The sequence below is a fragment of the Argiope bruennichi genome, chromosome 1 (assembly GCF_947563725.1).
Source record: "Argiope bruennichi chromosome 1, qqArgBrue1.1, whole genome shotgun sequence".
Taxonomy (NCBI): domain Eukaryota; kingdom Metazoa; phylum Arthropoda; class Arachnida; order Araneae; family Araneidae; genus Argiope; species Argiope bruennichi.
In genome coordinates, this window is record NC_079151.1 from 43,862,482 (window position 1) to 43,888,497 (window position 26,016).

The following is a 26,016-nucleotide window of genomic DNA, read 5'->3' on the forward strand; positions in this document are numbered from 1 at the left end:
TAAGACATTATGGTTCAATTCCAATTTATCTTTTAAACATTTTTGTCTATGTTCGAGAAACTTACTGGAAATGAAGCTCTCTCATTCTCTAATTGTACACCATATGATGGAAGCTTATTATACGTGATAATCAAATGAATTTAGTTATTTTAAATTTCCTGAAAATATTGCATTTTCAATAAGCATGGATTACAATTATAAGAAAAAATAATATAAAACAACCAAAATTTAGATTTAATAAACTAACAAATGATTTTTTTTCAGAATTCTTTTGTAAATTAATATGATACTTTCATCATAATCATGAAATTGCTTAATTTTTCTCCTTTATAAAATTTACTGGAAACATCCAAAATTTATTATATTATTAGTTACTATATTAAACTCTAAATTCACTCGACGAGCTTAAGATGTTAAATAATAGTAAATATTTTAAAATATATTGAAATAATTGAACTCGTAAGAAAAATAATAAACTACGAGTTTTTCCATGGGTTTGCCACTTCCATGAAAACATGTTGAAGTCTTTTGGATTTCCTAGTGGCAAAGGTGAAATGTAAGCTCATTCATTCTGTTGAAGCTACATTAACTTAGAGATCGTTTATTTGAATTTCTCATCCATGGATTGTATAAGGCAATAGAAATGGACAAGCCAACAAATGCCAAATGATCTATCTCATGAGTTTTCAATCTTTAACAGATATTCCAAGTTTCTATCAGCTGATTGTTTGATTTGAAAACTTTTGTCACTGTTGAATGCTTTTGCTTTCTATTAGTTCTACTATTAACAAAAATTAATTTAAGATTCATTTTATTTGGAAACCATGCTCTACCTGGCACACATTTTGAATGTTTAGGACTAAAAGTTATTAGCATTTCAAATTGAAAATAGATAGGAAATGCTCCTATTATATTATACATCAATTCAGGCAATTCATTCTGCATTGGCGACAATCTATTTTATATTAAAAATGCCTCACGATATCTTAAAATTTTGCTCATATTTACTTTTAATATTAAGTGGAAGTATTTATACGAGTACTTATTTCGTAATTCAAATCTTGTGTTTCCTTTTTAAAATATAACAGCAAGCAAATTAATAAATAGTTAAGTTTTGAGAACAATTTATCATTTATTTATATCATTTACTATCACATTTATTATATTAATTAACATTGTTTAGTGAAGTAAATTTCGCTGAACGATGTTAGATTCAGATTAGTTATACTTTTTATTTCAAATACATAAGCTTTGAAATGTATTTTCTCTTCCACACATTCATAATCAATAACATGATATGAAAATCGTTTAATAATACTTTTTACTGTTGATGGCTTAGGTTGATGTAGGTGGACTTTCAGTTCTCATACGCTATAAATTTAATGTATATATTTCAGGGTTAACACTTTTTATGAAATATAAACGTGTGAGCTGGTAGTCTAACAAATTTGACCAAGATTACCAATCAGAATCCCAGCAAATTAGCCAAGTACTTCGCAAAAATCACATAAGCTTTTTTTTATATTAATCGGATGCAAAGTTTCGAAGTAATTTATCTCTGATTCCAAATATTGGCCTTTCTTTCAATATTTATATCATTTGTTGAGAATATTAAATGTTTATTTCTGAATGAAGATAAATTTTCGATCCGCAATTAAGATTTCCCATCCAAAATACATAATTAGTTCATTTAATGCATCAGGTACTAAGGTTTTCATTTTAAGACAAATTTAATGAAGTTAGCGATTTCAAAATCATCCATTCAAAACACACGAAGTGTTTAAGGAATGGTACAAGAAGAACATGCAGTTCCAATTACATTAGATGAAATATTTTTCAGTTGAACTAAATCTGAATGATTTAAATTCATTATGTTGAATTAGAATCTTACATAGTAGTGTAAATAATTTAAAATAAAATCAAATTTTCATTCCACATCTTATTAAATACCATAAAAATAAAGAAAATAATGTGTTTAAAATTCATTAGAATGATACTTTTATTTATTCTCAAAAGAAAAAGCACAATGTATATAAAAATTTCGTCAAATGATAAATATATTTACCATTCACAAGCCACAAGTTTCGAAAATATAAAATTTGAAGTAAAAAAATGAAAACCCTGTCTTCGCCTCAAAAATTTTCAAAATTTAGACAGGGGTAGCAGAAGAAAAATATCAATGCATATGTTAGGCAATATAGTGTCTCTGCTGAGCTAATTAAACAACAATAGAGTTTTTATTAATGCTTTACTATTGTATATATGATATCAAAACATAGACCATACACTAGTATATATATATATATATATATATATATATATATATAAATCAGAATATTATATACTCTTTAAATGAAAGAAGTTGTGTGCAATGCACAATGTAACTTGTTTTAGTTCGTTTTATTAAGTGTTTGTAGTTTTCCCTTTTGTCATTAAGGATAGAATATAAAAATGAATAATTTTTTCTTTTCTTCTTATTTTTAATGACATGAATTTATGACTTTTATTATTTTGATGTTTTGTATGAAAGATGCATTATGAAATTCGCAACATATATTATTTATTGTTAACTTTAAAATAATATATATATTAAAAGAATTGCATTTATATTTCTTGGTCAACCTATGCTATTAACTTAAATTCCAAACTTTATATTATTTATTTATTAATTTCGGAATTACTGCAGCATCTGTAAAATAAATATTATTAATAAATGGCCTTATCAACTTCTACTTTTATTCAGTTACAGTCTGTAATCAAAGCATTGCAAGTTTCGAATGTAGACATTTGTTATTCGCATTTTGTAAAATTCCGAAGAAACTTTTTACTATTCACCAATTTTTTATGATGTTCATTCTACTAGCTGATTCAAAAACAAAAAAGCTCTAGATATTATTACTTTCTTTTTTTTTTTCTCTTTTATTCTTCAAATATTCTATTTAGAAAATAATGATTTTTTTAAAAAAAATATATATATATAACGGATTGATGCAAATACAAGAAACATCGTTGGCTTGTTATCGTTTTCATATAAATAATAAAGAATAATTTTTTTATAAATACTTTTTCTTAATATTTGCCATTGAAGACTTTACGTTGATACTTTTAATGCAATCTTAATACGAAAAGCGCATGATCTGAATTTCTTAACATATTTGAAGGCATTTTTCAGTTTAAAAAATTCCATCAATGTTTATTGCACTTTTGAAGAAACAGAAAGTATTTGTTTTATATCATCTTACTTAGATAATTTTATTTCATTTTAATGCAAAAATTAAGTCGATTGTAGGATAAATAAGAATCAATACCGAGTAATGTTAAAACAATTAACGTTTTAAAGCAATGAGGGAATTTATTTTAAAGCAATCAGGGGATTTGTTTTTATTCCTTTTCCTTTTTTAATATATCACCATGCTTCATGATGATTTGCTATTAATGAAAATATATTCGAATTATTCAAATATAACTAAAGGATTGTCAAGTTTTCAAATTAAATGTCTTATAGACTTTTGTTTCTTTTTCTTTTATCTGAAACATAACATTCACGTTTTTAGTTATTATTTTCTAATATTGATTTTTTCTTAATTTGGAACACGCATGATATTTCAAGATAAGAGATGGTTAGATAAAAAAAATAATGAACGCCATTTTTTACTAAACATGCATAAAAGTGCAAGGAAATTTGAAATTGAAATTGTGCATTTGAAAACCGACAATATCTTAAATTTATTGTGTACATATAGTTTTGAAATCCATCGTACATTATACATAAAAAGAAAAGGAGTATTTACAGATATCAGTGGTTATCAAATCAAAAATAATGTCAGAATATATTTGAAGATTTAGAAGAATATTTGTGTTTAACTTGGGTATTATTGCTGCTACATTGCCAGAATTGATTTCATTATTTAAATACTTCCTTAAGTTTTGTTTTTGTTGTTGTTGTCTTTGTTGATAGTTTAATTATGATGACATTTTAATTATGTTTTCATAACTCTGAAAATAAAATCTCAAAACTAATGTTGTAATAATAAAATATTTTTTGTTTTGTTTTTGAGCCTTAGCTTATTAAAGATATCGTATAATATGAGAAGTTCTTATATCCTTTTAAATTATACTTCTTTTTTTGTACAAAGTAATGTAATTTGTATTATGAAGTCATTTAATTTTATTTTCATGAATATCCTGTATAGCATTGTAGGAGAACCTTTGTAAAGCGATATAACTTTCTACCTAGACAGTGCCTTCAGTGCTGTCTATAATGTCTGTTGCAGTGAGATGTGTGATGTAGAAACGATATCGGAAGAGTTTTGGCAGTTCCTACATCAGCTAATTTGAGGAACTTGCTGGTTGGTTTCGATTTATTGAGCTTTCTTTCCTTGTAATCGATAGTCAACAGACCTGGAAGGGAGTCTATGACTCAACTGAGCAGAGTTAGAATTGTTAGCAGATTTTCCTCATAGCATCTTGGCATCAAAATTGACAAAAATTGTTATATTCTAGATAAACAAGCATTTCCGTTTCGCAAATTAAAATGAATCGTATCAGCAAATGTAGACATTTGCAGCAAAGTGTTTCATTCTAAAAATTGAGAGAAAATTCATTTTAAAAACCAGGTCTTTCTAGACTGTGCGTTCGATTTCCAATTCCCTTCTTGTAAAATAGTAATTGCCTTGCATAGTTCTCGCGACTCCTTATTTTATCAGATCCAATGATATTTTGCAAGCAAAAATTATTAAATCCTCTAATACCATTTTCACTATGTTTTTCTTAGTAAATATTTAATAATAATTTGTTTTAATGCATCATTAATTGAAACATTTGTTTACTTTATCTTTCAGGAAAGGAAGATATTTTTAACCAAACATTTATTGTGGGAAAAGGTAAGCATATTCTTGTTATGAGTAGTTATTAAACGCTCATTCTTAATCTTCGGGATACAAACATTGAATACACAATTTCAAAAGTCATTAAAAACATTCAATGCACTTAGGGGTAAATTTATCAACTTTTCTTTTCCTTTGAAAGAGTTTCAAGAAAAATTGTATGGTAGTTATAATTTTAAAGCACTTAGTAAGTTTAGTTCATTTATTAGAGATTTATTTATAGAAAAATAAGCGACTTTGATCTCCAGTGTATCTATTTAATGGTTTAGGCTTAAATTGTAAGATTAATACACTTGTTATAATATTATCAAATCAGTATGTTACTTTATGTAAGGCATGATAAAACTAAAAATAGACCCTTGAAGCAGAAAAGAATGTCTGCAGCTGAATATAGAGATATATTTTTAATATTCTCTGATGCATTAGCTTTCATTTCTCATCTATTTTTAAAAGAATTCTAATGGTTTATTTATAGTGTTATACTGCTGTTTGTTGACACATTCTTGTGAAGTAGATATTTCAAAAAATTATTTATACGCATAATTTTTAAAAAGATTTCTTATTAAAACTCATGTATTATATAGGCTTTAACGCTTTTCTAGATTAATAATGATCAATTTATATACAGTCTTGAAATGTATCATAATCATTCTTTATTTTTTTTTTTTAAATGATGTAACTGTTTATATTACGATTCCTCATTTTCAGAAAAATATTGATAATCGTTTTAACGATAATTAAAATCTTAATTATTGACAACTTATATTATGCTATTTACAATTTACAAATAATAAACTCGAAACTTTTTTTTTTTTTTTTTTTTTTTTTTTTTTTACAATTTGAAGCGAATTTTGCTGTGAAAAAGTTATAATTAATTTAATAAATACGATTTTTAGAAAGATTCACACGAAATCAAAAAAACAATAAATTATCAAAGAAATGAAATAATCATCTCTGAATATTAAAATAATAATAAATTAGTAAAGTGAAAAACGTGCTCATACGTACTTAATTATAATCCTAAATTTTACTAAATATTTCTATGTACAGTGTGATTCATTTATCATTCTATGAGATAATTATGAGTGAATGAAAAGTGATAAATCAAAAGTTTAGTTAGGCATAAATGATATAATAACTTCAGCTTACACGCTCAAAGATATTGTTGTTAGCTTTTTCTACTAGAATTTTAAAGATTTAAAGATCATTAGGTCAGTGAACCATGCAGAAAATTGCTAGTATTTTAATTCTTTTGATAAAGAGGCAATCTGATACAATCGAAATTCTGCCTTTAATTTATTATTTATATGTAATTTAATTGATTATTATATTTATATTATTATTTCCTTTATTTTATAAAATGAAATTTATCTGTCCTCACAGATATAACTAAAAATTTCAAAAATAAAAGACGGTACATATCAAAGCATTTCTATGACATATTTTATTTATTTTTTCATATATAAAATATGATGCTTCAATTCTGGCAACTCAATTATTGTGCTTAAACTTAAATGAATTCGATGATAATATTAATAATGCACTAAACAAATGATCGTTTCTCCGCACGATTCCTATGTGTATAAATATGAAGTAATCTATTTCCTAGAAAAATTATTAAAATAAATAGAACAATTTATTTTTGACAAATTCAACAATAAATATTTTGTGGTATTATCTTGTCTTATTATTTAATTTCCTTTACAAAGTATATAATATTAAACATTTAGTTATTAAATTTTATGCTAAATTTACAAATATTTTTTTCTGAGCTTAAACACAATAATCTTGTAGACTTTTGTTCCATAAAATATCTTTTTTGATGATATGCACAAATTATTCCTTTTATAATATATTTTAGTATTCATTTTTCTGAAAAAGTGTATGCTAAAAACTTATTTTATTGTTTTGAACACTTAGTTTCCAGCTCACTTTTTTACGGGTTTTGTATGAAGTTAATGCTGATCCTTTGTTGAAAAATTATTTGATTTGCCTGACATTTTCACGTACTTTAAACACAATCTTTTATTTCAGGTTTAAGTTTGAATAAGTTCTGAAAAATTTATTTCATTTTATCATTTGTCCTCTAACTGTCTTGTTGATTTCTCTTTCTTCAATAGCGTTAAAAGAACAAAAATGTTTTTTTTTCTTTTAATAAAAAAAAGGCATACCGAAAAATAAACTTAAGGAAAAGAGAAAAATATATGGTTTCATGTAAAGAAAAAAAAATAGTTTCAATATAATTAATTTCTGTCAGACAGGATAGCAAAATCTAATAACCAAAATGTTTTCAATAAATATATATACAAATGCTCCACAATGTGCGAATTATTGAAATGCGCGAAGAAAAAAAATAGAAAGATCCCTCACCTCAGAATATTATTACACTATAATTTCTACGGAAGATGTTTTATTAAATTATTATGAACCAAATCTTATTACAACATCTCCATTTATTCCAAAATGTATTCTTACGTGTATATGTTATGTATAAAGAAAAAATTCAGAAAAATATCCTTTGTAGAATGTTTGGAATAAATTTTCGAGATTCATTTATCATGAAAATCATGGCAAATTATCTTCCAGACTAAAACATGTTATATGGCAATGTAAATACAAAAGTGTCAACTGATGAACTCGATATTGAATTTGAATTTTGTGAATATTCAGTCACGAAAATCTCAGTTTAGAGTTTGCTCAAAATAAAGTATTATGCCGTTATTCACATCACCAAGTTAACGTATAATACAATAACTACTATAAATCAGTTCAGTATGCGGTATTCTCACCAAGTGTATCCTAAAGTCAGTTGGAAACTCACTTAACATATTTACGTGACAAAACGCATTTATCCTTTAGAACATAAAACAAACCTTCGGGAACGATATAACTTTCGCATGAAATGCAGATAAAGAACATTGTGTTGATGGAGGCGCCTTTTGAATTAACCTCATACCAAGTTCTTGGGACGGAGCGAGGCATTTTCTCTGCATTAGACGGTGCAAGAGGGCCTCATCGATTCCGATTGGGCTTCTTGCCCAATCGATTTCTTTCAATATACGAAGAAAGGCTGAGGAACATTCATTCTTCCCGCAGAGGAATTCGATAAAGAATATAAAAGAGTTAAAAAAAAATCCGTTTTACATGTGTAGTGGCTTGAGTCGTACAAGCGAGTTTTGCTGCTTCTTTCAGTGAGGGATGGAATCGGTTTCAGGGGATCGGTTTATGGGGAAAAAAGGGGTTGTTTTAAGGATTTGCACGCGTCTCCAGGATTGGAAATCTCGAAAAGAAGGATTGCATCCGTGTTTCAAATGTCGGGTAATATCTTCTACTTGCAATCCGCATCCCATTCCAATGAAATGTTTCTGGAAGTTTTAAATGGTCTAAATAACTGAAGAATAGAAGTTGTAGTTTTCTGAATTCTTTTATTATTATTATTATTATTATTTCTATACTTTTAAGTATTTAGTTTATAAAAATTTAAGTGTAATGTTGATTTAGAAATATTGACGGAAAAATTATTCATTTGAGATATGGCACAAATTAAATATCACTCAAATTATGCTAGTAAAATTTTCAGTTCGTAAAAATCCATCGTAAAATTTTTGTTTGTAAAACCTCTAAGGAAAGTTTTCTTCGGAAGATTGCACATAATCCGATTTAGAAATTCAAATTTAGCAACTAACTCAATGGAAGCAGTGTCTTAATTTATAGAGAAAGATATGGATAGTAAAAAAAATGTTTATTAGGAAAAAGACATTTGCTCACATTTCCACAAAATATTATATATATATATATTTGAATTCCATGCTTGCAATAAGGTATTTGGTTGATTCTATAACAAATTTCAAACATTTAATTATATGAAAATATAGTAATTAAGTTATGAGATTATTTTAATCTCATAACTGGGTAATTAATAAGGAGGAAAAATTCCTTCTTAGTATTTATTAATAAACTAGATAAATAATAAGAAGGAAAAAAAAATTATAAAATATTTTTAGTGGAATTATTTTGTTAAGTTACTTGATATAATATCCTGTTCTAAGGAATTTTTAGCATTTAGTTTAATATGAAGAAAGACGGAAATTAATAATAAATATTTAAATCAATAATAAATATAAAATTGCCAATAATTCTTAAGAATAATAGCAATACTATTCAGGAAAAATCTGTAGCTCTTCAAAATTTTCTGTTAAAGGCTCAGCACTTTTTTTACTATCTTAACTAAGTTTAATTTGTTTCCTGCTCGAGTAAGCTGATTATTACTTAATTAATCAAGAAAGCTTTTTTATACTATAAGATATATTAAGATTAAGGTAAATAGGATCCTTAAATATTATTTTAAACATTTTCAGCCTATTTCTTTAAAAAATGTGGTCTTTGGGGGGGGGCCCTATAAAATATTGCAAATAAAATTTCATTTCGTTCTATTTCTTTGCCTCTTCATTGTGGGATACATATAATATTTATTAACAGTAAGTAGTTTTAATATAAATGTCCCACAAAATCGAATACAGCCATTCTATCAATTACTCTACGACTTTGAGATACAAGTTAGGATTACATATTGCTTGGGAAGAGATCTTCAAAATGGACATATATATAATAACGAGGGACTAAAGATTTTTAAGAAAAGAATCTGTCCAGAATTTGATATGAAAAGTAATATTACGTTTTAATATCAAAATAACTTCTTAATATACGCTAAAATTTCATTTCTATAAGTTTTCAAATACTTATAAAAATATCAGGGAATTTAAAAAAAAAAAAAAAAAAAATTATGCGCATGAAGTATTTTGAAATTTGGAAAATATTCATTAAATGAAAACATATTCTTAATAAATAAGCACTAAGTTTAGACGAAAACATGTTTGAAGTAAAATTTTTATGAATTTAAATATTTTATGAGTATTCAAAATATATCAGTTTTGTTTCTGCCGTATAATCCACTGAATGTATAATTTGAGACATGACGAAATTTTTTTAAAAAATCTCTCTCATTCCTTTATTTGTAAGTCAAAAAATGCTAATATTTGGTAACCTTACTTACTTATTTCCCAAAATACTTTCTAAAAATTCAAGTGTTTCTTTTCTTAATCGAGATCGTCACTGTCATTATAAAATTTCCTCGAGTTTTTTTTTTTTCTCTCCTCTCTCATAAGAGAGCTTGAATCATTAAAAAAATATTTATATATTCCAGAACGATGTGTGACTTTTTTTATTAAGTCTTTAACTCTTTAATAAGATTTTTTTTCTTCATTTTTTTCGACAAAATAGATATATTTTAACTCTATCAAAATCATTCATATTTTTTTATCGACAAATAATTTTATACATAATATATTCTGAGATATTTTCTCCTTGCGAAACTTAAATGTCGATTGTTCATTATTTAAACTTTAATTCATTTGAAATTCATGTTTTAATATAATAACTTATAAAACAGTTAATCATAATATGATAAGATACCGAAAGATGTATGAAAAAATATTTTTTTTTTTTTTATTCTCTCAAAAGAAAGCTTGAATCATTATAAATCTTTATATATTTCAAATCTTTATCCGATTCTTTATTAAGTCATTTAATACTTTCCAATGCATTTCAGCGTGTAAACAATGCTCCGCATCCACTTTTCAACCCATTTCTTAGCAAGAACCAAATAAATATTGAATTTCAAAATGAATTTGAAATATTGCATCTTTCTGGTATTTATTTAAACAAATTAATTTTTGCAATTCTTCGATTGTGTCATATTTTATGCATGAATGCATAAGCATTTTATGCATATTTTTGTCATATTTTATGCATTTTGTCATATTTTATGCATTTTGTCATAATTTATGCATTTTGTCATAATTTATGCAAAAAAGTGGGGTTTAAGTGGTGGTTCATAGAATCACCTTTGGATTACATATTTACTTATTTTCATCCTTTTAAATATTAAAAGTTATGAATTATTGACCCCCCCCCAGGGTTTTTTTAATATATCCAATATAAAAGTGTAATATTTTAGTGTCCCATATTCTTCAAATTTTTATGGTAAACTATTCAAAATAAGTTATTATATTGTAAAATTTACAAAATGTTTCTAAACATTTATATCATACAATAAAAAAGATGAAAACTTTAAACTGATAATTCTACAAGTTATATTTTTATTTATATACGATATTTCAAAACTCTTGGGCTTTTTAAAATGTGAATAAGGTTGTCATGTTTATTATGAATGTTCAGAAGTGAATAGTTTTAATAGAACTATATATATAATTAAATCTAAGGTTTGAAATAATTATTTCCATATATTTCAAAGTCATATATTCAAAGAACATTCAATTCATATATTCAAAGAATATTTTTGGGAGTATAATAATTAAACATTAATTACGAATATATGGAAATAGTGAATATATATTTCGACTTTTTGTCTCTTGATTTCTGAAAAACTATTTACACATTAAATAGATAAATACTACTGAAGGCCTTTTAAGAAAATTTATTTTCAAAATAAAATATAAATAAATTACTAATTACAAAATTAATTTTTAATATAATAATTAAAATTATAATTTTTAAAGTATTTATTTCTTATTTCTTAGTAATTAAATGATTCAGGATGTTAATTGGAAAATAAAATTTACACATTTTAGCATTAAATAATTCTATATAATTTGCTTTTAAGGTAAATATTTTATATTGCTTAATCAGTGTTTTAATATTAATTGTAAAATCTTAGAAGGAAAATCATCAAAAATTTAGCTCATAAAGTGCTGATTCTTTGTTCTTATCAATTACCATTTAACAATTGCACCCAAATATGTTAAAAAATGTGTATATGAATATTTTTATACAAATTTCTTTGTAAATAAAAAAAAATGTTTCTAAAAGTATTATGTACAAAATTTCACACTGTTCTTAATTTGTTGATATTTTTTTTTTCTTTATTTTTGAAATGGTGTAAGTGTTTTCTATGAAGACACTTTTAGGTTTTTATATATATCTGGGAAGAAATAGGTTTCAGGAAAATAAAATCATGGGTTTTTGAAATAATTTTAACTTTTTTTCCATCCAAAAGATATAGGTGATAATCCATGGGTACCAATCATTCATAATGAAAAAGAATTACCGCTTTAAGTTAGCTTAAAAAAATGTACTTGAGGCTTCAATTTTGGGATTTAATTATCGTATTAAAAATTAGCAACAATCTCTATCAATAAAGAGTTTTGATAATTGATTGTTAAATAAATACCTTTAACTGAATTTTTGCATAAATTTCCAGATTTCTTAATAATCTGAAGAATAATAATGCTTAACAATAATGAAGAATATAAATGCTCTAAAAAAACTTAATTCGTTTTTGTTTCAAATGAATTACTTTTTTTATATATATTTTGAATGATGATGCCATCTTGGATTCTTATTCATTAAATCAGGATATTAACTAACGTATCAGATCAAAAAAATCTAATACTAAAACAATTTTTTTTTGAAACAAGCACATTGAAATATTAAATGAATAATCTTATGTATTCCTGGTCCAAAATATCATTTTAGGTATTGATGTTAAAACACAGAACAATAACCGTTTGTTAGTTATAATAATAAAAAAATGAATAGAAACTCTGAAGCTTTATTCCAAAGAAATTCAAAGAATTCAAGCATGTAAAAATAATAATTAAGAAGGTGTATCTCTAATGTTTTAAGCTGAGCTGAATTTATAGCTGAGCTGAATTAATTAATAATACACCCAACCATATCAAAAGTTTCTCTATTGCAGAGTTAAAATACATGAAGTATGTTAAGCACGCGAATGCGTGTGACAAATTGAATAGCTGCACTTTCTGTTTTTATTGGATTTTGGTTGCATTTGTTTCTGTGTCAGAAATAAGTAAAGGCAAACAGAAAGTTTTGATTTATATCCCCCAGTGACAGGAAAAAGGAAAGATTTTTTTTTTTTTTTCAAAATCTCCCTGTCCTATATTTCATTCACGCTGACTTGCACATAGGTTACAGACATCATTCTGACAGGAGTAGAGATTTCTTTCACCACAATGATTCAGAAAAATCAATATTACGCATAATGCTCCTAAAGTCTTTCCAACTAAGCGAAGATAGTTAAAGAAGGAAAAAACAGAAACTGTCCTAAAAGTTCATAAGTGATTTATACCCGTTGTAAAAATATAATTCAGTGAACTGGTGATTGAATAAAACGACGAATATATCAATGTGTCTCTTCATTAAAATGAATTGATAAATGCAAAATGATGCTTTGCTTTTAAGAGCATGATCTACTATTTATCATACATGACATGATCTTATGCAAGATAGATTTTATCAGATAAAAGCTACAAATTTCTGATTCTACAATATATGTTTATACGTATTATATAAATGTTTACAATGTTATTTATCAATTTTTTCACTTTTTTCTCTTCAATTAGTAATATCCGTATAGTTTACACACAGCTAACAACCTCAAAAAAGTTAAGAGGCTGTGTATGTAATTGTCAACATTTTTCTGCAAGTTCAACCCATAGCCACCATTTGTTTTTCAGTATTCTTGTTCCCTTCATTTAATTATTACTTCTCAGAAACATTAAATATAGCCGTGCAGGATTCGACACCGATGGGAATTTCTGTGAATATCCCTGGATGGTTTGTCGCTTCTTTCTTTCTTTTTCCTTTTGCTTTTCCTTCCATCTTGTGCTCATCTAGTTGGTTAGATAATTCAATGTTATAGGCATTGGGAGCACTGATGGCGTTATGTTATGTAAAGGATTATTGTGATAATACATTTTATTAAAGCACAAAAATTAATTTAAGTTTAAAAAATTACTTCAACAGTCAAATATCTTTCATTCAATTTGTTTAGTGATAACTGTCTTTTTGTAACCCATATTGATAAAGAATAATTATTTTTAAAAATTGCTATTATTTCAAATGATAAATTTGCTTTCAAGATGCTCCCTTTCTGATTATTCCTTTTTATACCAAACCTTCACTCTTCATCCTATTAAGATACAATTGCAATTAAAAAGGTAAAGAAGTTTCAGAAATAATATAAAAAATTAGAATGAAGTTTAGTTTTTCTTTTTTTACTTTTAGTTATATTAAAGTCCCGTTTTAAAGCAACAATGGGGCTATTTTGGGACGGACATCGTAATTTTGAAACACTGTCAGTCGACGAGGACTGCACCTGAACTGACAACCCCCTCTCCAACTTCCACAACACACCAGTGGCAGTGCATTTGTCTCCGACGGATTTAACGCGCACCAAACTCACTTACATGACGCTTCTTCGATGGAATCAAATCTCGAACCTGAAACCCCCCGGATCTGAAGCCTCGCCCTTACCACCAGGTCATCACAGCCCCAAATTAGAATGAAATATAATTTATAATTATGCAGATTCACATTTTATATTTAATGTTGTTTTTAGGAAATCTATGAATGGATTAATTCTTTATTACCATATTTTAAAAAAAAAGGATGAGAAAAAAAAATGTAAAAAAAAAAAATTGTTTTATATAACTATCGATTATCAGGAAATCAAAGTCAAGGTAGTTACAACTAAAATAATAGATATAGAAGGACAGTATTACAAAAATAATCGAAATATTTCTTTTTAAATTCCCTGAAATGCAATGCCACTTTATCCAATCTGAAGACAGAAAAAAAACAGTGAAACTCGCCAGTAAGTTTAGATAGAAAGAATAAATAAAAGATCAGGAAACAACATCATTATTGATGTATAAATATGTCTCACATTGTAGCCTTTTTATGGCTGTACTGCATAACAATTGACAGTCTGGGTAATTTAGGAAATAATAAGTTATGAAGACCGTTCGAATAAATCTGGGAAAGCACATAAAGACACATAAAAAAATAAAATGTCACGCAAAACAGCCATAGAAATATGGGTGTGTCCTAGCAGTTTTTCTAAACAGTCCCCCCAAAAAAGAAAACAAAGAAAAACTCGCCGACTCAGGCTCAGGGTGTTAATTGGTTACTTAACATAACCCCAGAGGAAGAGATCGGATGCGGTAAAATATTATTTATCACACGTCGTCTCGTGTTAGTATAATTTATTCTAAGTGATTGAAAATAGAAGTTATGTTTTATCAAATGCGTGTGTTAAATAGATTTCGACGTTTCTGCCTTACGACACGAATGCATTAAAATGACAACATTGTTTTGTTTGAAATAAAATAAAATGTATCTTTCATCATCTAGTGGCTGTTATGAAATTACTTTTGAAATTTAATTAAAAATTTAAAAAAAGTAATTCTTATTATAAGATATTTAAAAAAATAATTTAAATTAATTATGCATTTTATTTATTTAAATAAAATTATGTTTCCTTAGAAATTAGACATTATACTTAAAAAGAAAAATGCAATTGTTGCAGAATATTCAGTGATATTGTAATATCAAAACATGAATATAAATTAATAAAATATAGCAGAAAGGTTCTGTGAATCCATATTTAGTTGACCACATGCATTTTTATAACACTTGTATTTTTGTATTTGTACCTCGTATATTTTTAAAATGTAAACTTCATTAATTAATTGATTGATTATTTACATAAATCATTTGTTTCCTTTTAACTTTGTTTAAACCTTTTTTTGTAATTTACGGAATTTTATATGTTAAAATAATTATTAATTACGCAATTGTAATATAATCTAATTGAATTATATATCAATCAATCAGTCAATTACTTATATCGTAGATAAGCAGTTAATATAATCAATGAATTCAATATAATTAAATTTAATATAATCTATTTGACTTTTAGTATAATATATTTCATATTAGTATATGAAATTACATCAATATTAAGAATTTATTTATTAAAAATGAAAGTCTTTTGCTTAGTACAGCTGTAAGAAAGATAAATTTGCGGTCAAATCACTATTTCTTAATGTCCAAGTAGAAATTTTCCTAACAATACTAAACATATGATGCAAGAATTAGATACACTATGCTGAAAACTTAAATCTTAAAACTTAAAATTAAATCAAATCTAAGTATTTCTTACTTAGCTTTTTAATGATTATTTAAGAAAATTCTTTTGAATTTAGGAAAAATCAGTAATCATCAATATAACTAATTCAGTATTTATAAGCAGGTACTAAAGACTATTGAAAAAACAATTTTCAAATAACAAGTGGTTATTTTTGTAAGGATTTAGTCAAAATTGGATTAACTGAAACCCTTTAAGAGTTACTCACAAAAATTAATTATGTTTAATATGCAACTTAGATATATTGGTTGACACTGCTAGGCTTTCTGCTTCTTTTATTCGTTTACGGAAATGAAATAGATAATTTATAGGGTTTCAGTGATTAAGAAGATGTGACAAATTTCTTGCTAACAAACAAGAAACACCCACAAAAGACATTGGAGCATATACTATCTAATATCTAAATGCAGGGAAAATTATAGAACGGCGAATATTAGGTGACAAAATGATAAAACCAATCAAAAGGCAATCTATTGCATATAAAATGGAAGATTTGATATAAAATAAAATTATTTGATATTTTTTTAAAATATAAAAAAATATATATTCTATAGCTTATATGTATTTCAATAAACCTTAGAATCGCTAAAAATAATTTTTGAAAAGTATGAAAAATAAATCATTGAATTATTAATTATATTGCAATTTTTTAATGAATTAAAATCTTATTCATTAAAAAAATTCTCTAATACCTTGTTCAATTACTTGCTTCAAAATCTTTCAATATAATTGTAAGGGTATTGTATTTTTTTAATGAATACATTTTCTTTATAAGAAAATATGTCCCTTAACAGTAAATGAGTACGTTAGAAATATGTATTGTTTATATATTAAAAAAAAATATACTAAGATCATACAAAGGGATATTCAGTTTAATGAATATTAATCTCTAGAGAAAGGTGACAATTAATTTTCTTTGAATTTAAATTGAAGGAACGATATAAATAAGAGAAAAAAAGATTCCCGTATATTATATATATACGCGATGATGTCACTTAATTTAAATTTTAATTTCCAAATTTTTATCTAAATTATCCCATATTACTTTATTCTGGAATTTTCTTTTATTTCCTGATCCTACTTCTAGTTCAATTATTTCTAATACGAGAGCCAAAAAATTGCTGATATTTTTGTTAACCAAGCCATGAGAGAAGGAATGAAATTCCTTAACAACTACACTTTTTTTTTTTTTAAGTATACCTGAAATTCCCTTTCCTAAGTAGACACATGTAAGAGAAAATTGATCTCACAATGGTCTAATAAAAAAATTTTTGTCACCTCAGGAAAATTATATTATATTATATATATATATATATATATATATATATATATATATATATATATATATATATATATATATGCTGTGAACTCAATAAGTCAGTAGAAGTCTCCTGAAGAAATATTGAGCCATGCTACCTCTATGACGTCCGTATTTATTAAAGTATTAATGGGGAAAATTCTATACACAAACCGACCTCTCTATTATATCCCATAAATATTCGATGGGATGCATGTTAAGTGATCTAGGTGGCCAAATCCTTCGCTGGAATTGTACAGAATGCTCTTCAAACCAATCGTAAACGTTTATGGCTCCATGACATAGGGCATTGCTATTGTTCTAACATACACGTCAGTCTTATATTCTACATTGATTCCTGAGGTTATTTCACGCAGTGTTGCTTGCCATGTTAGCACTGACAATTCTACGCACACATCACTGGTCTCGGTAATTAAATGCAGTCGATTAGCCACTGTATTCTCCATGGTGGAAGGTTATATCTGAAATTAGGTATTCTTGGTGCACTCTTAACGCTGTGGATATCTTGAATTCCTTAACAATTTCAGAAATGGAACTTCATCTTGCTTCCCAATATACCCAAATTGGGACTTTGAAAGGAGAATACAAAATCACTCCTTTCCTATATTCTTTCTTTAAAATAAAGACTGTGTACTTCTAGACTAATAAGAAGTCTCAAAGAAATGCTATCTCAGTCAAACGGCAGTATTCTTCGAAGAGAGGATTAGAAGCCTTGTCTAATATTTGAAAGTTCACGAATGTGATGAATTCACCAACTTGAATATTGACTTCTATTGTGTCGAAAATGAAACCTATTTCAACATAAATTTTGATGGTGAATTCGGGTTTTTTTCTACTCTTTTTCTGCATAGACAATCGGAAGTTTGGAAAACGGCCGTTTTATATATAAATTAATTCGCATATTTTGTACATATATTTAATGGTATTTATTAGTCCAATTTCTATTTTTTTTATTTTAGCTCATATTACTTTATAAGAGATTTCCTGATCCTAATCCCACTTTTCTTATATAATTATTTCTAACTCTAAAAAAATTGCTGACACTTATTATTAACACACAAACGCTTTTCTTACGCCACGAGAAGAGGGATTAAGATAACTATCACTTATGCATTCTTCTTAAGAAAAACTAATATTCCCTTTCCTAAGTGTCAAAGAAGGACCTATCTGAATTTCATAGTAAAATCTGAGGGAAAAATTACTTTCACCTTCTTTCTTTGTATCAGTAAGTAAACAGACATCTCTTTATCTTAGATCTTCTTCGTTCACAAATTATGCTTTCCTTAGAAAAAAAAGTCGAAAAATTTCAAAAGTATCTTTTTAGACCCGTACTGCAAAAATTATATATATAAAATACGATTGCTACATATTATCTGTATCTTGAATATGTATAAACGCGTATAATTATATAATTCGTAAATGGGGATGCAATGATTTCAACTACAAAACTGAAATATAAATTTTCATATTTATTTCATTAATCAAATGTAACAATATGACTAATGTTTATATAATCTAATTTAGATTTTTATTAATAATTGTTTCTCATAATGGTTGAATTTGACGTTTAAGGGTTTGGATAAGTTATTACTTATAAAATATTTTAAGCTGTAACAACACAACTGACATTTTTCTATTCACCTCCAGATTCATATAGTAGAATCTTCATAAAACTATTAACTATGGAGCATTATTCAATATTATTTATATAGATAATCAATAATTATAAAATTCATTGTAAATTTTACTTACGGTATAACCGGATCGATCCGTCTGTTGTTCCTAGAGAATTTCTGGCTGAGCATTTGTATGTGCCATAATCTTCAGGTCGCACGGACACTATAGTCAATTTCATGTGTACTTTGTATGTATTATCCTGTATACTTGTAATATATTTACTGTTCGACACAATCATCATACTGTTTTCTTTTGTCCAATAGTTGATTGACATCGGATACGCCTCCGTATTGCAGTCCAAGGTAGCATCTTCCCCGATGGAGGCGCCAATGAGTTGATTGGGTATCGATATCATTGGAGGAACTGCATTGAAAAATAAATGACTTATATTATACTGCTTTCTTTAAACCGATGCATATTCTTTAAGCAAAAAACAGATTTATTAAAATATGCATAATTTTTATTTAAGATATATATATATATATATATATATATATATATATATATATATATATATATATATATATATATTTACTTAAATTACATTTATTAATTATCAATATAAGTTATATAATATATATTGATATATATTAATTAATTATTTGAATATTAATAAATATCAATGGATATATTATATTAACTGATTGAAATACTCAAAATTTTATTAAAAAAGTAACCATTTATGCAAGATCTTAGCAAAGATTCTAAAAAAAAATAATAATAAAAATAAATTAGATAAATTACTGTAATATTTTTAATTTCTATTCAACCTAATTTTATTTAGAATAGTTTTTATAATAGCATCTATTAAACAACTGAAACTATTAAAGCTCTTTAACTTACATATTATAATTATATAGTATTAGTTAATTTTGCTTGGACCTTAAAGTTCGATTGAAAATAATTATTTTCAGGTTATGATCAGAATATTCTTTTTTCATTTCTTTATTTTCAAAGAATATATAATGCATATCTACTTTGAGAACTATGAAATTAATTAAAATATTGAATGCTTATTGTATAATACAAAAAGAAGTGAAGTGATATACGTATTTTAATTTTTTTTAAGTTTTATATATATATCATTCTGTTTTATAATAAACTAAAAAACAAGAAAGCTATATTCAAAATAGTCAACATAAAACTGCATACGAAATGAAAATATAAAACAGTTTTTAACATTATCGTCAGATGAATATAAATATTTGTAAAGTAAAATTGTAGCATAAATGGGAAATAAATCGTACAAAATTGAATATTATTTAAAAATATCGTTTTGAATAGAATATTCAAAACAGAGCTCATCCATTCATTATTTATTTCTAATGTAATGAAAAAGCAACCAAACCTTTGAACATTTGATTTTCTTTTTGTGTTTATTCGAATTTCGCAAGTTTCATTCATAATCTTACTTTTTTTTTAGAAAATGCCTGGAATAAATCTGCTCTGATAAATTAAATTACCTATTTAAGCAACTTATTTTCTAGCTTTGATAAACTACTATTCATTTCATCTATAATATTTCATTTCTTTAGATCATCAATTAAGAACTTCGTAGATTATTTATTTTGAGTATTCAGGTGTATGAATTTATTTTATTACGAATGGAGAAATGATGCAAAATATTTTGTTTCCTATTTTTTTTTTTTCTAATTTATCTTTTTTTAAAAGAAAAAAAAATATCAAAGAGCATGTTAGATCATTTTTCAAAAAGGATTGGCAGTGCTCTTTTGTATTAAAAGATTTTAAAACTGATGTCTGGTTTCTTTCAAAGTAATTTCATGAAATTCGATTAAATACTTACAGGGAAAAAAGCATGATGTTACTAAAATATTTCGTAAATTCTCATTACTAAAATATTTCGTGATGATAGGCGGAGTTATTTATTTCTTTCAAATAAAAATGTCGTAAATTCTTTTTTTTTCACAACAAATAAATGAATGAATTATTTTCCATCTGTATTATAGTAGAGTAGGAATATAAATTTTTGAAACAAAGAAAAAGAATGTTCGATTTTTTGAGAAAGCAGCCATGTTTTTAAAAATTATTAAAATAAATAGGTGGAAAAAAGATTTTAATTTTAAGATGCTTGAAAAATTATACATTCTATTAATTTTTAGTAACCTCAACACGTAATAATTAGTTGCTTACTAATTTTCATTAGCCATTTTTCATTTTCATTACCTTTTTCCACTTTAAAATGTAAAAAGATTAATTTAATAATTAAATTGGTAGTTACTAAAGTCTTTAAATATATAAAGATAATTAGATTTTTTTTAATTCTGAATTATATTAAAAATGATATATCTATATTTTTGTTAGTGAAATCCAAGATAATTAGGAATAAAGTAAAACAGCTATCTTATAATTTTAAATAATTAAATTTCATGAATAAAGAACTACTAACTGGTAATTCAAATATTCAAATTTTTTTCCTTAATGTCTTAAAGGAAAAATGAAAAAGAATTAATGTTAATTGGTATTATACTTATCTTACTGAAGTTCAAAATGATAATTCAGTAGAAAAATAAAATTCTAGAATTCAGATATTTCATACAAATGATTTTTTTCATATATATATATATATATATATATATATATATATATATATACAGAAACACTTTAATTTTTTATGAACTGCTTACTATACAAAATAATTCTAGGAATTTGATGTTTATTAGTTTTTAATTTTGAATACTCAAATTACATGGCAATTGTCAATCTACAGAATAAAATAATTTTTTTACAACCAAAATTAAATTTCTTTAACTCTAAAAAATATAATAAGTCTAATAATTTTATAGGAATCTGTTTTTTTTTCAAACTATTTTTTTTACACTTCCATAAAAAATATTTTTTTTTTTTGTTTCATTAATAGGTGCATGTTTGTGATAGCTTTGTTACAAGGATTTATTATAATTTTTAAAAAAAATGGAGAAAAGGAAAAATGTTTCATCTTTCACAACATTCTTGTATAGAATGTGGATTTGCTAAATATTTACTTTCCACTTTTGGCTATCAAATTATTGAGGAAAAAAAACCGATTGCATACACTTCGAGATCTGTAATCATAATCAATCGATTGCGTTAAGGCGCAAAGAAAAAAATTTGAAAAATTTTTTCTTAAAATAATTTTTTAAATAAATAGTTTAAAATTATTTTTAATAAAAATTCTTGAAAACTAGAGCTGTTTGTATTAGAGTAACTATCATACATAATAATCAGATCAAAAACTAAAAGACCCTATTTAGATGCGAAAGTTTTTTTATTATTATTCCGCCTTAAATTTAATTTAAAATTTAATTTTCCCTTTTTCTGCTCCATGATAATTTTTTAAACTTTCAAAAACATTCAGGTAAATATTGTTTACAATGTAAAAAATCAGTGATATATATATGTTGTAATGGAAATTGGAGAATGTTGACACTCACCAGTGAATGTCAACATATACCAAATACCTCGGTGAAAGAACTAATATTTTATTATATTCGGACTATCAACAGTTTATGTCGACAATCACCGACATGCTCTGGTGGAGGTCGAGACGAGACACCCGATGTCCACGGAGAGACGACACCACTTTGCGAATACGAATCCTTGATGTCTTCCGTGGTCGTACAGATGCACGAAATGTGTTGGCGGTTGTTGTTGGAATAGAAGACTCCAACTTTTATAAATTAGCAAACAAAAATGGTACCCTCAAACAGCCTTATTCCCGTAATCAGTTTGTAATTTGTAAAGCAATGTTACTTTCCATAGATTTCTTCTCAAGAAAAGTCGCTGTGAGAAGTGGAAGAAGAAGTGGAAGGCAAGGCTATACACGCTGTCATTGCAAAAAGAAATGTTTCACTACTAAATGAAATTGTAAAAGTAAGGGTCTCTTATGCAGTTCAAAGTGTCATAATAGTTTAAATTGTTGTAACAAATAAGATAATGTAACGTCAATCACATAATTAAGTTTAATACTATAGCTTTAAGTTTAATAATTTAATTACTATTATTTTATTAGCTTTAAGTTTAATAGTTTAATTCCTATAGTTTTTTAAAGTTTAATTATTACAACATTCTCCTATTTTCACATATATCATTCATAATAGGCTTTCATAATAAAATATGATTTAAAAACGTAAGGAAAATATTTTTTTTTTCAACATTTACCATCAGTGCATAGTGATTGTCAACATAAACCGGTGATAGTCCGAATATATAAGAATATAATAAAATGTTCGGTCTTTCACTGAGTATTTGGTATATGTTGACATTCACCGGTGAGTGTTGACATTCTCCAGATTTCGGTCTTTCACGGCAACATATCTATATAATGTCATAAATCAGCAAAAAAAAAAAAAAAAAATGAGATAGAAGAGATAGAATAATGCAGTTAAATTTCATTGACTGTTTCCCAAAAGATGAATCTGTATGAAATTTGTAAAAGAAAATTTGCATTTAGGCCACAGAATTGGCCAATAAAACGAAACGCAAATTTAATTGGAAACCCTATAATAGGCTATAAGAAGTGGAAATCAATTTGTAGTTAAATGTTATTATATAGGATTGTTTAAGTTATTATATATTGTATTATATAGGATATTCCCAAAAGTGGAACAAGCTTTTATTTTCTTTGCTATGCATATAATTCCAATTACAAAGTTTCATTAAATAATATGTACATTGGCTTCTATAAAAGTTGATAATAAATTGTTAAAATAATTTTAATTTTTCATACATTAACCTCCCTAGAGTTGAGTTAATAAAATGTTTCTCTTACTTTCATTTTGCACATTCATTTCACAATCCTGACTACAAAATTTGCAGATATATGATGATTTTTAAATCTAGAGGGAATACTTTTTACACACTGATAATTTTTTTGCTATTAGAGTGTCAAAAAGTTTTGCAATTTTGTATTAAAACTTTTTATAGAAACCAAATATTGTTTATACATTTAAGGGCATCATTTGATGAAACATTGTATTAAAAAGTATAAGTCTAATTGCAATTATTAATTTAATAACGCTTGTTCCACTTTTTTGAAACGTTCTGTTTATTAATTGATTATATTTTACATGTTTAACTGCAATTAAAAAGTCTTCAGTAAAAATGGATTGCTTTGTCTGTTTTGCTACATAAATATTAATTTAAAATTAACAAAGCTTTTAAAACAATTTCTATTAAACAAAAAATAAATCAAATAAACATTAATTTATTCGAAAAGTATGATTTCATTTTTTTAGCATTTATATTCGTTTAAATTATTTCTCACTCTAATATTTCTAACTAAGTCATACAAATAAAATATTATTTTTTCTTTTACCGAGTTCATTCTAAAAGAAATATATTTTTGCTAATATTGTAAGCTTTCATCTTCTGCTGTAATAAATATGTAATTGTATTACAGGCAACAGTATATTATATATATATATATATATATATATATTTGGATAATTTTGAGAAAGTTGTTTAGTAAAATGTTAAATTTATCAGAAGTTCTTGGTTAAAAATAATGAAAAAAAAAAAAATGTCTAATTTCCAAGTTATTTAATTCATGTAGTAATTTTAATGCATTTAATTAATGCATTAATTGGCATGCCATTAATGCATGCCAAGAATTTTATTTATGCCCTAGTACTTAACGGAAAGAAGAAAAAAAAAATGGAAAATTTTCCAACTTTATCAGAGGATTAAGAAAATAATATGGAATAAGAATCCATTTACAAATGTGCTTACAAATTGTAATACGTTTTTAGTGAATAAGTTAAATATTTTAAAGCAATATTAAAATCACTGTCAATCATTAATTACCTATCCAAAAAAAACCGGAAATCGCATCAAGTATACTAAAAATTAATAAATCATAATTTTCCACTCTATGGATAATTTTTTAATATTCATTTTAATACATGATTCTTAAATCTTCACTGGCTATTATAGTTTTATATGTTTACATATAAAATTAAAGAAAAAATTATTAAAAGATTATCATAACATTAAATATTATAATATAAATAAGCACAGGGAAAGTTCTAGTTCAATATGTTTTCTAAAACTTATTGAAAAAGCAACTTAGAGAGACTTATTAACATATCTTAATATTCCGGTATGGCACATTCATCTCTACATGAAACTTAACACCCCAGAGTGGAATTTATTTTTAAGGGAAATAAATAATTTTGATGATATTTTATGATGACAATTTGATTTAGATTCAAATTACTTACAATTATATTTTAAAATATAGACAATTATCGATTTTCTATTTATAAAGATAAGACTATGTCTCATGCTTTTACAAAGTTCCTTGAAAAATATTTCATATTTACAATGGTATTTTTCTCTTCAGAGATTTTGAAATTTAAATTTTTATATCAAAAAAGCAAAACAAAAATGCATTTAAAGCTATTGCATAATTTATGATGCATTCATTGACGCTCGATCCATGAAATCATTTAATGATTTTATTTTCGTTCATATTGTCTGATTTTGGTTTTTAAAAAATGAAAGACTATAGTTATTATTACTATCGTTATAATTTTGAAATCATTGAATAAATAACAAGTGGATAATTTTGAAATTTAAGTTGGCAAAAAAAAATCCCTTAAAAGAATAATTTTTGAAATTGCCAATCGTCAAAATGAAAATTGCACAACGGAAGATCAACAGAATTTATATGTGTACGTAATCCATATTTTAAATCCATTACCTATCTGAATTTTAAAATCGCTGAGTTTTAAGCATACATTACAAAATATATTTTTAACTATACACATTACAAAGTAGGGTTTTGTTTAAGTATATGCATGAAAAATAGATTTTTAGTCATTTTTTTTTCCTTTTAACATTTTCAATTTCTTATTTGAAAGATGAGAAGCAATTTGTATCCTCCTATATAAAAAAAAATTTAATATATTTGTATTAGTATATAACAGCGGTTCTTAACCTATGGGTCGCGACCCAAAATTGGGTCGCGAAACATATTTCTTGGGTCGCGCTGAGTCGAACCAAAAAAGTTAGTAATACAGCAAATTTCAGACATTTTAGAAATGACGACTTGAATAAATATCAACAATCGAAATGTTTTCAAATATAATTGGGTTCGAATGCCATTT

At 25.4% G+C, this 26,016-nt stretch overlaps 1 protein-coding gene across 1 annotated transcript in view; it reads right to left on the reverse strand.

Moving 5' to 3' along the window:
* Positions 1 to 26,016, reverse strand: part of LOC129977552 (lachesin-like) — a 447,706-nt gene that overhangs the window by 51,073 nt on the left and 370,617 nt on the right. Inside the window, exon 6 of the mRNA XM_056090567.1 lies at positions 18,986 to 19,273. Coding sequence (XP_055946542.1) covers positions 18,986 to 19,273 — 288 coding nt within the window. The remainder of the gene's footprint in view (positions 1 to 18,985; positions 19,274 to 26,016) is intronic.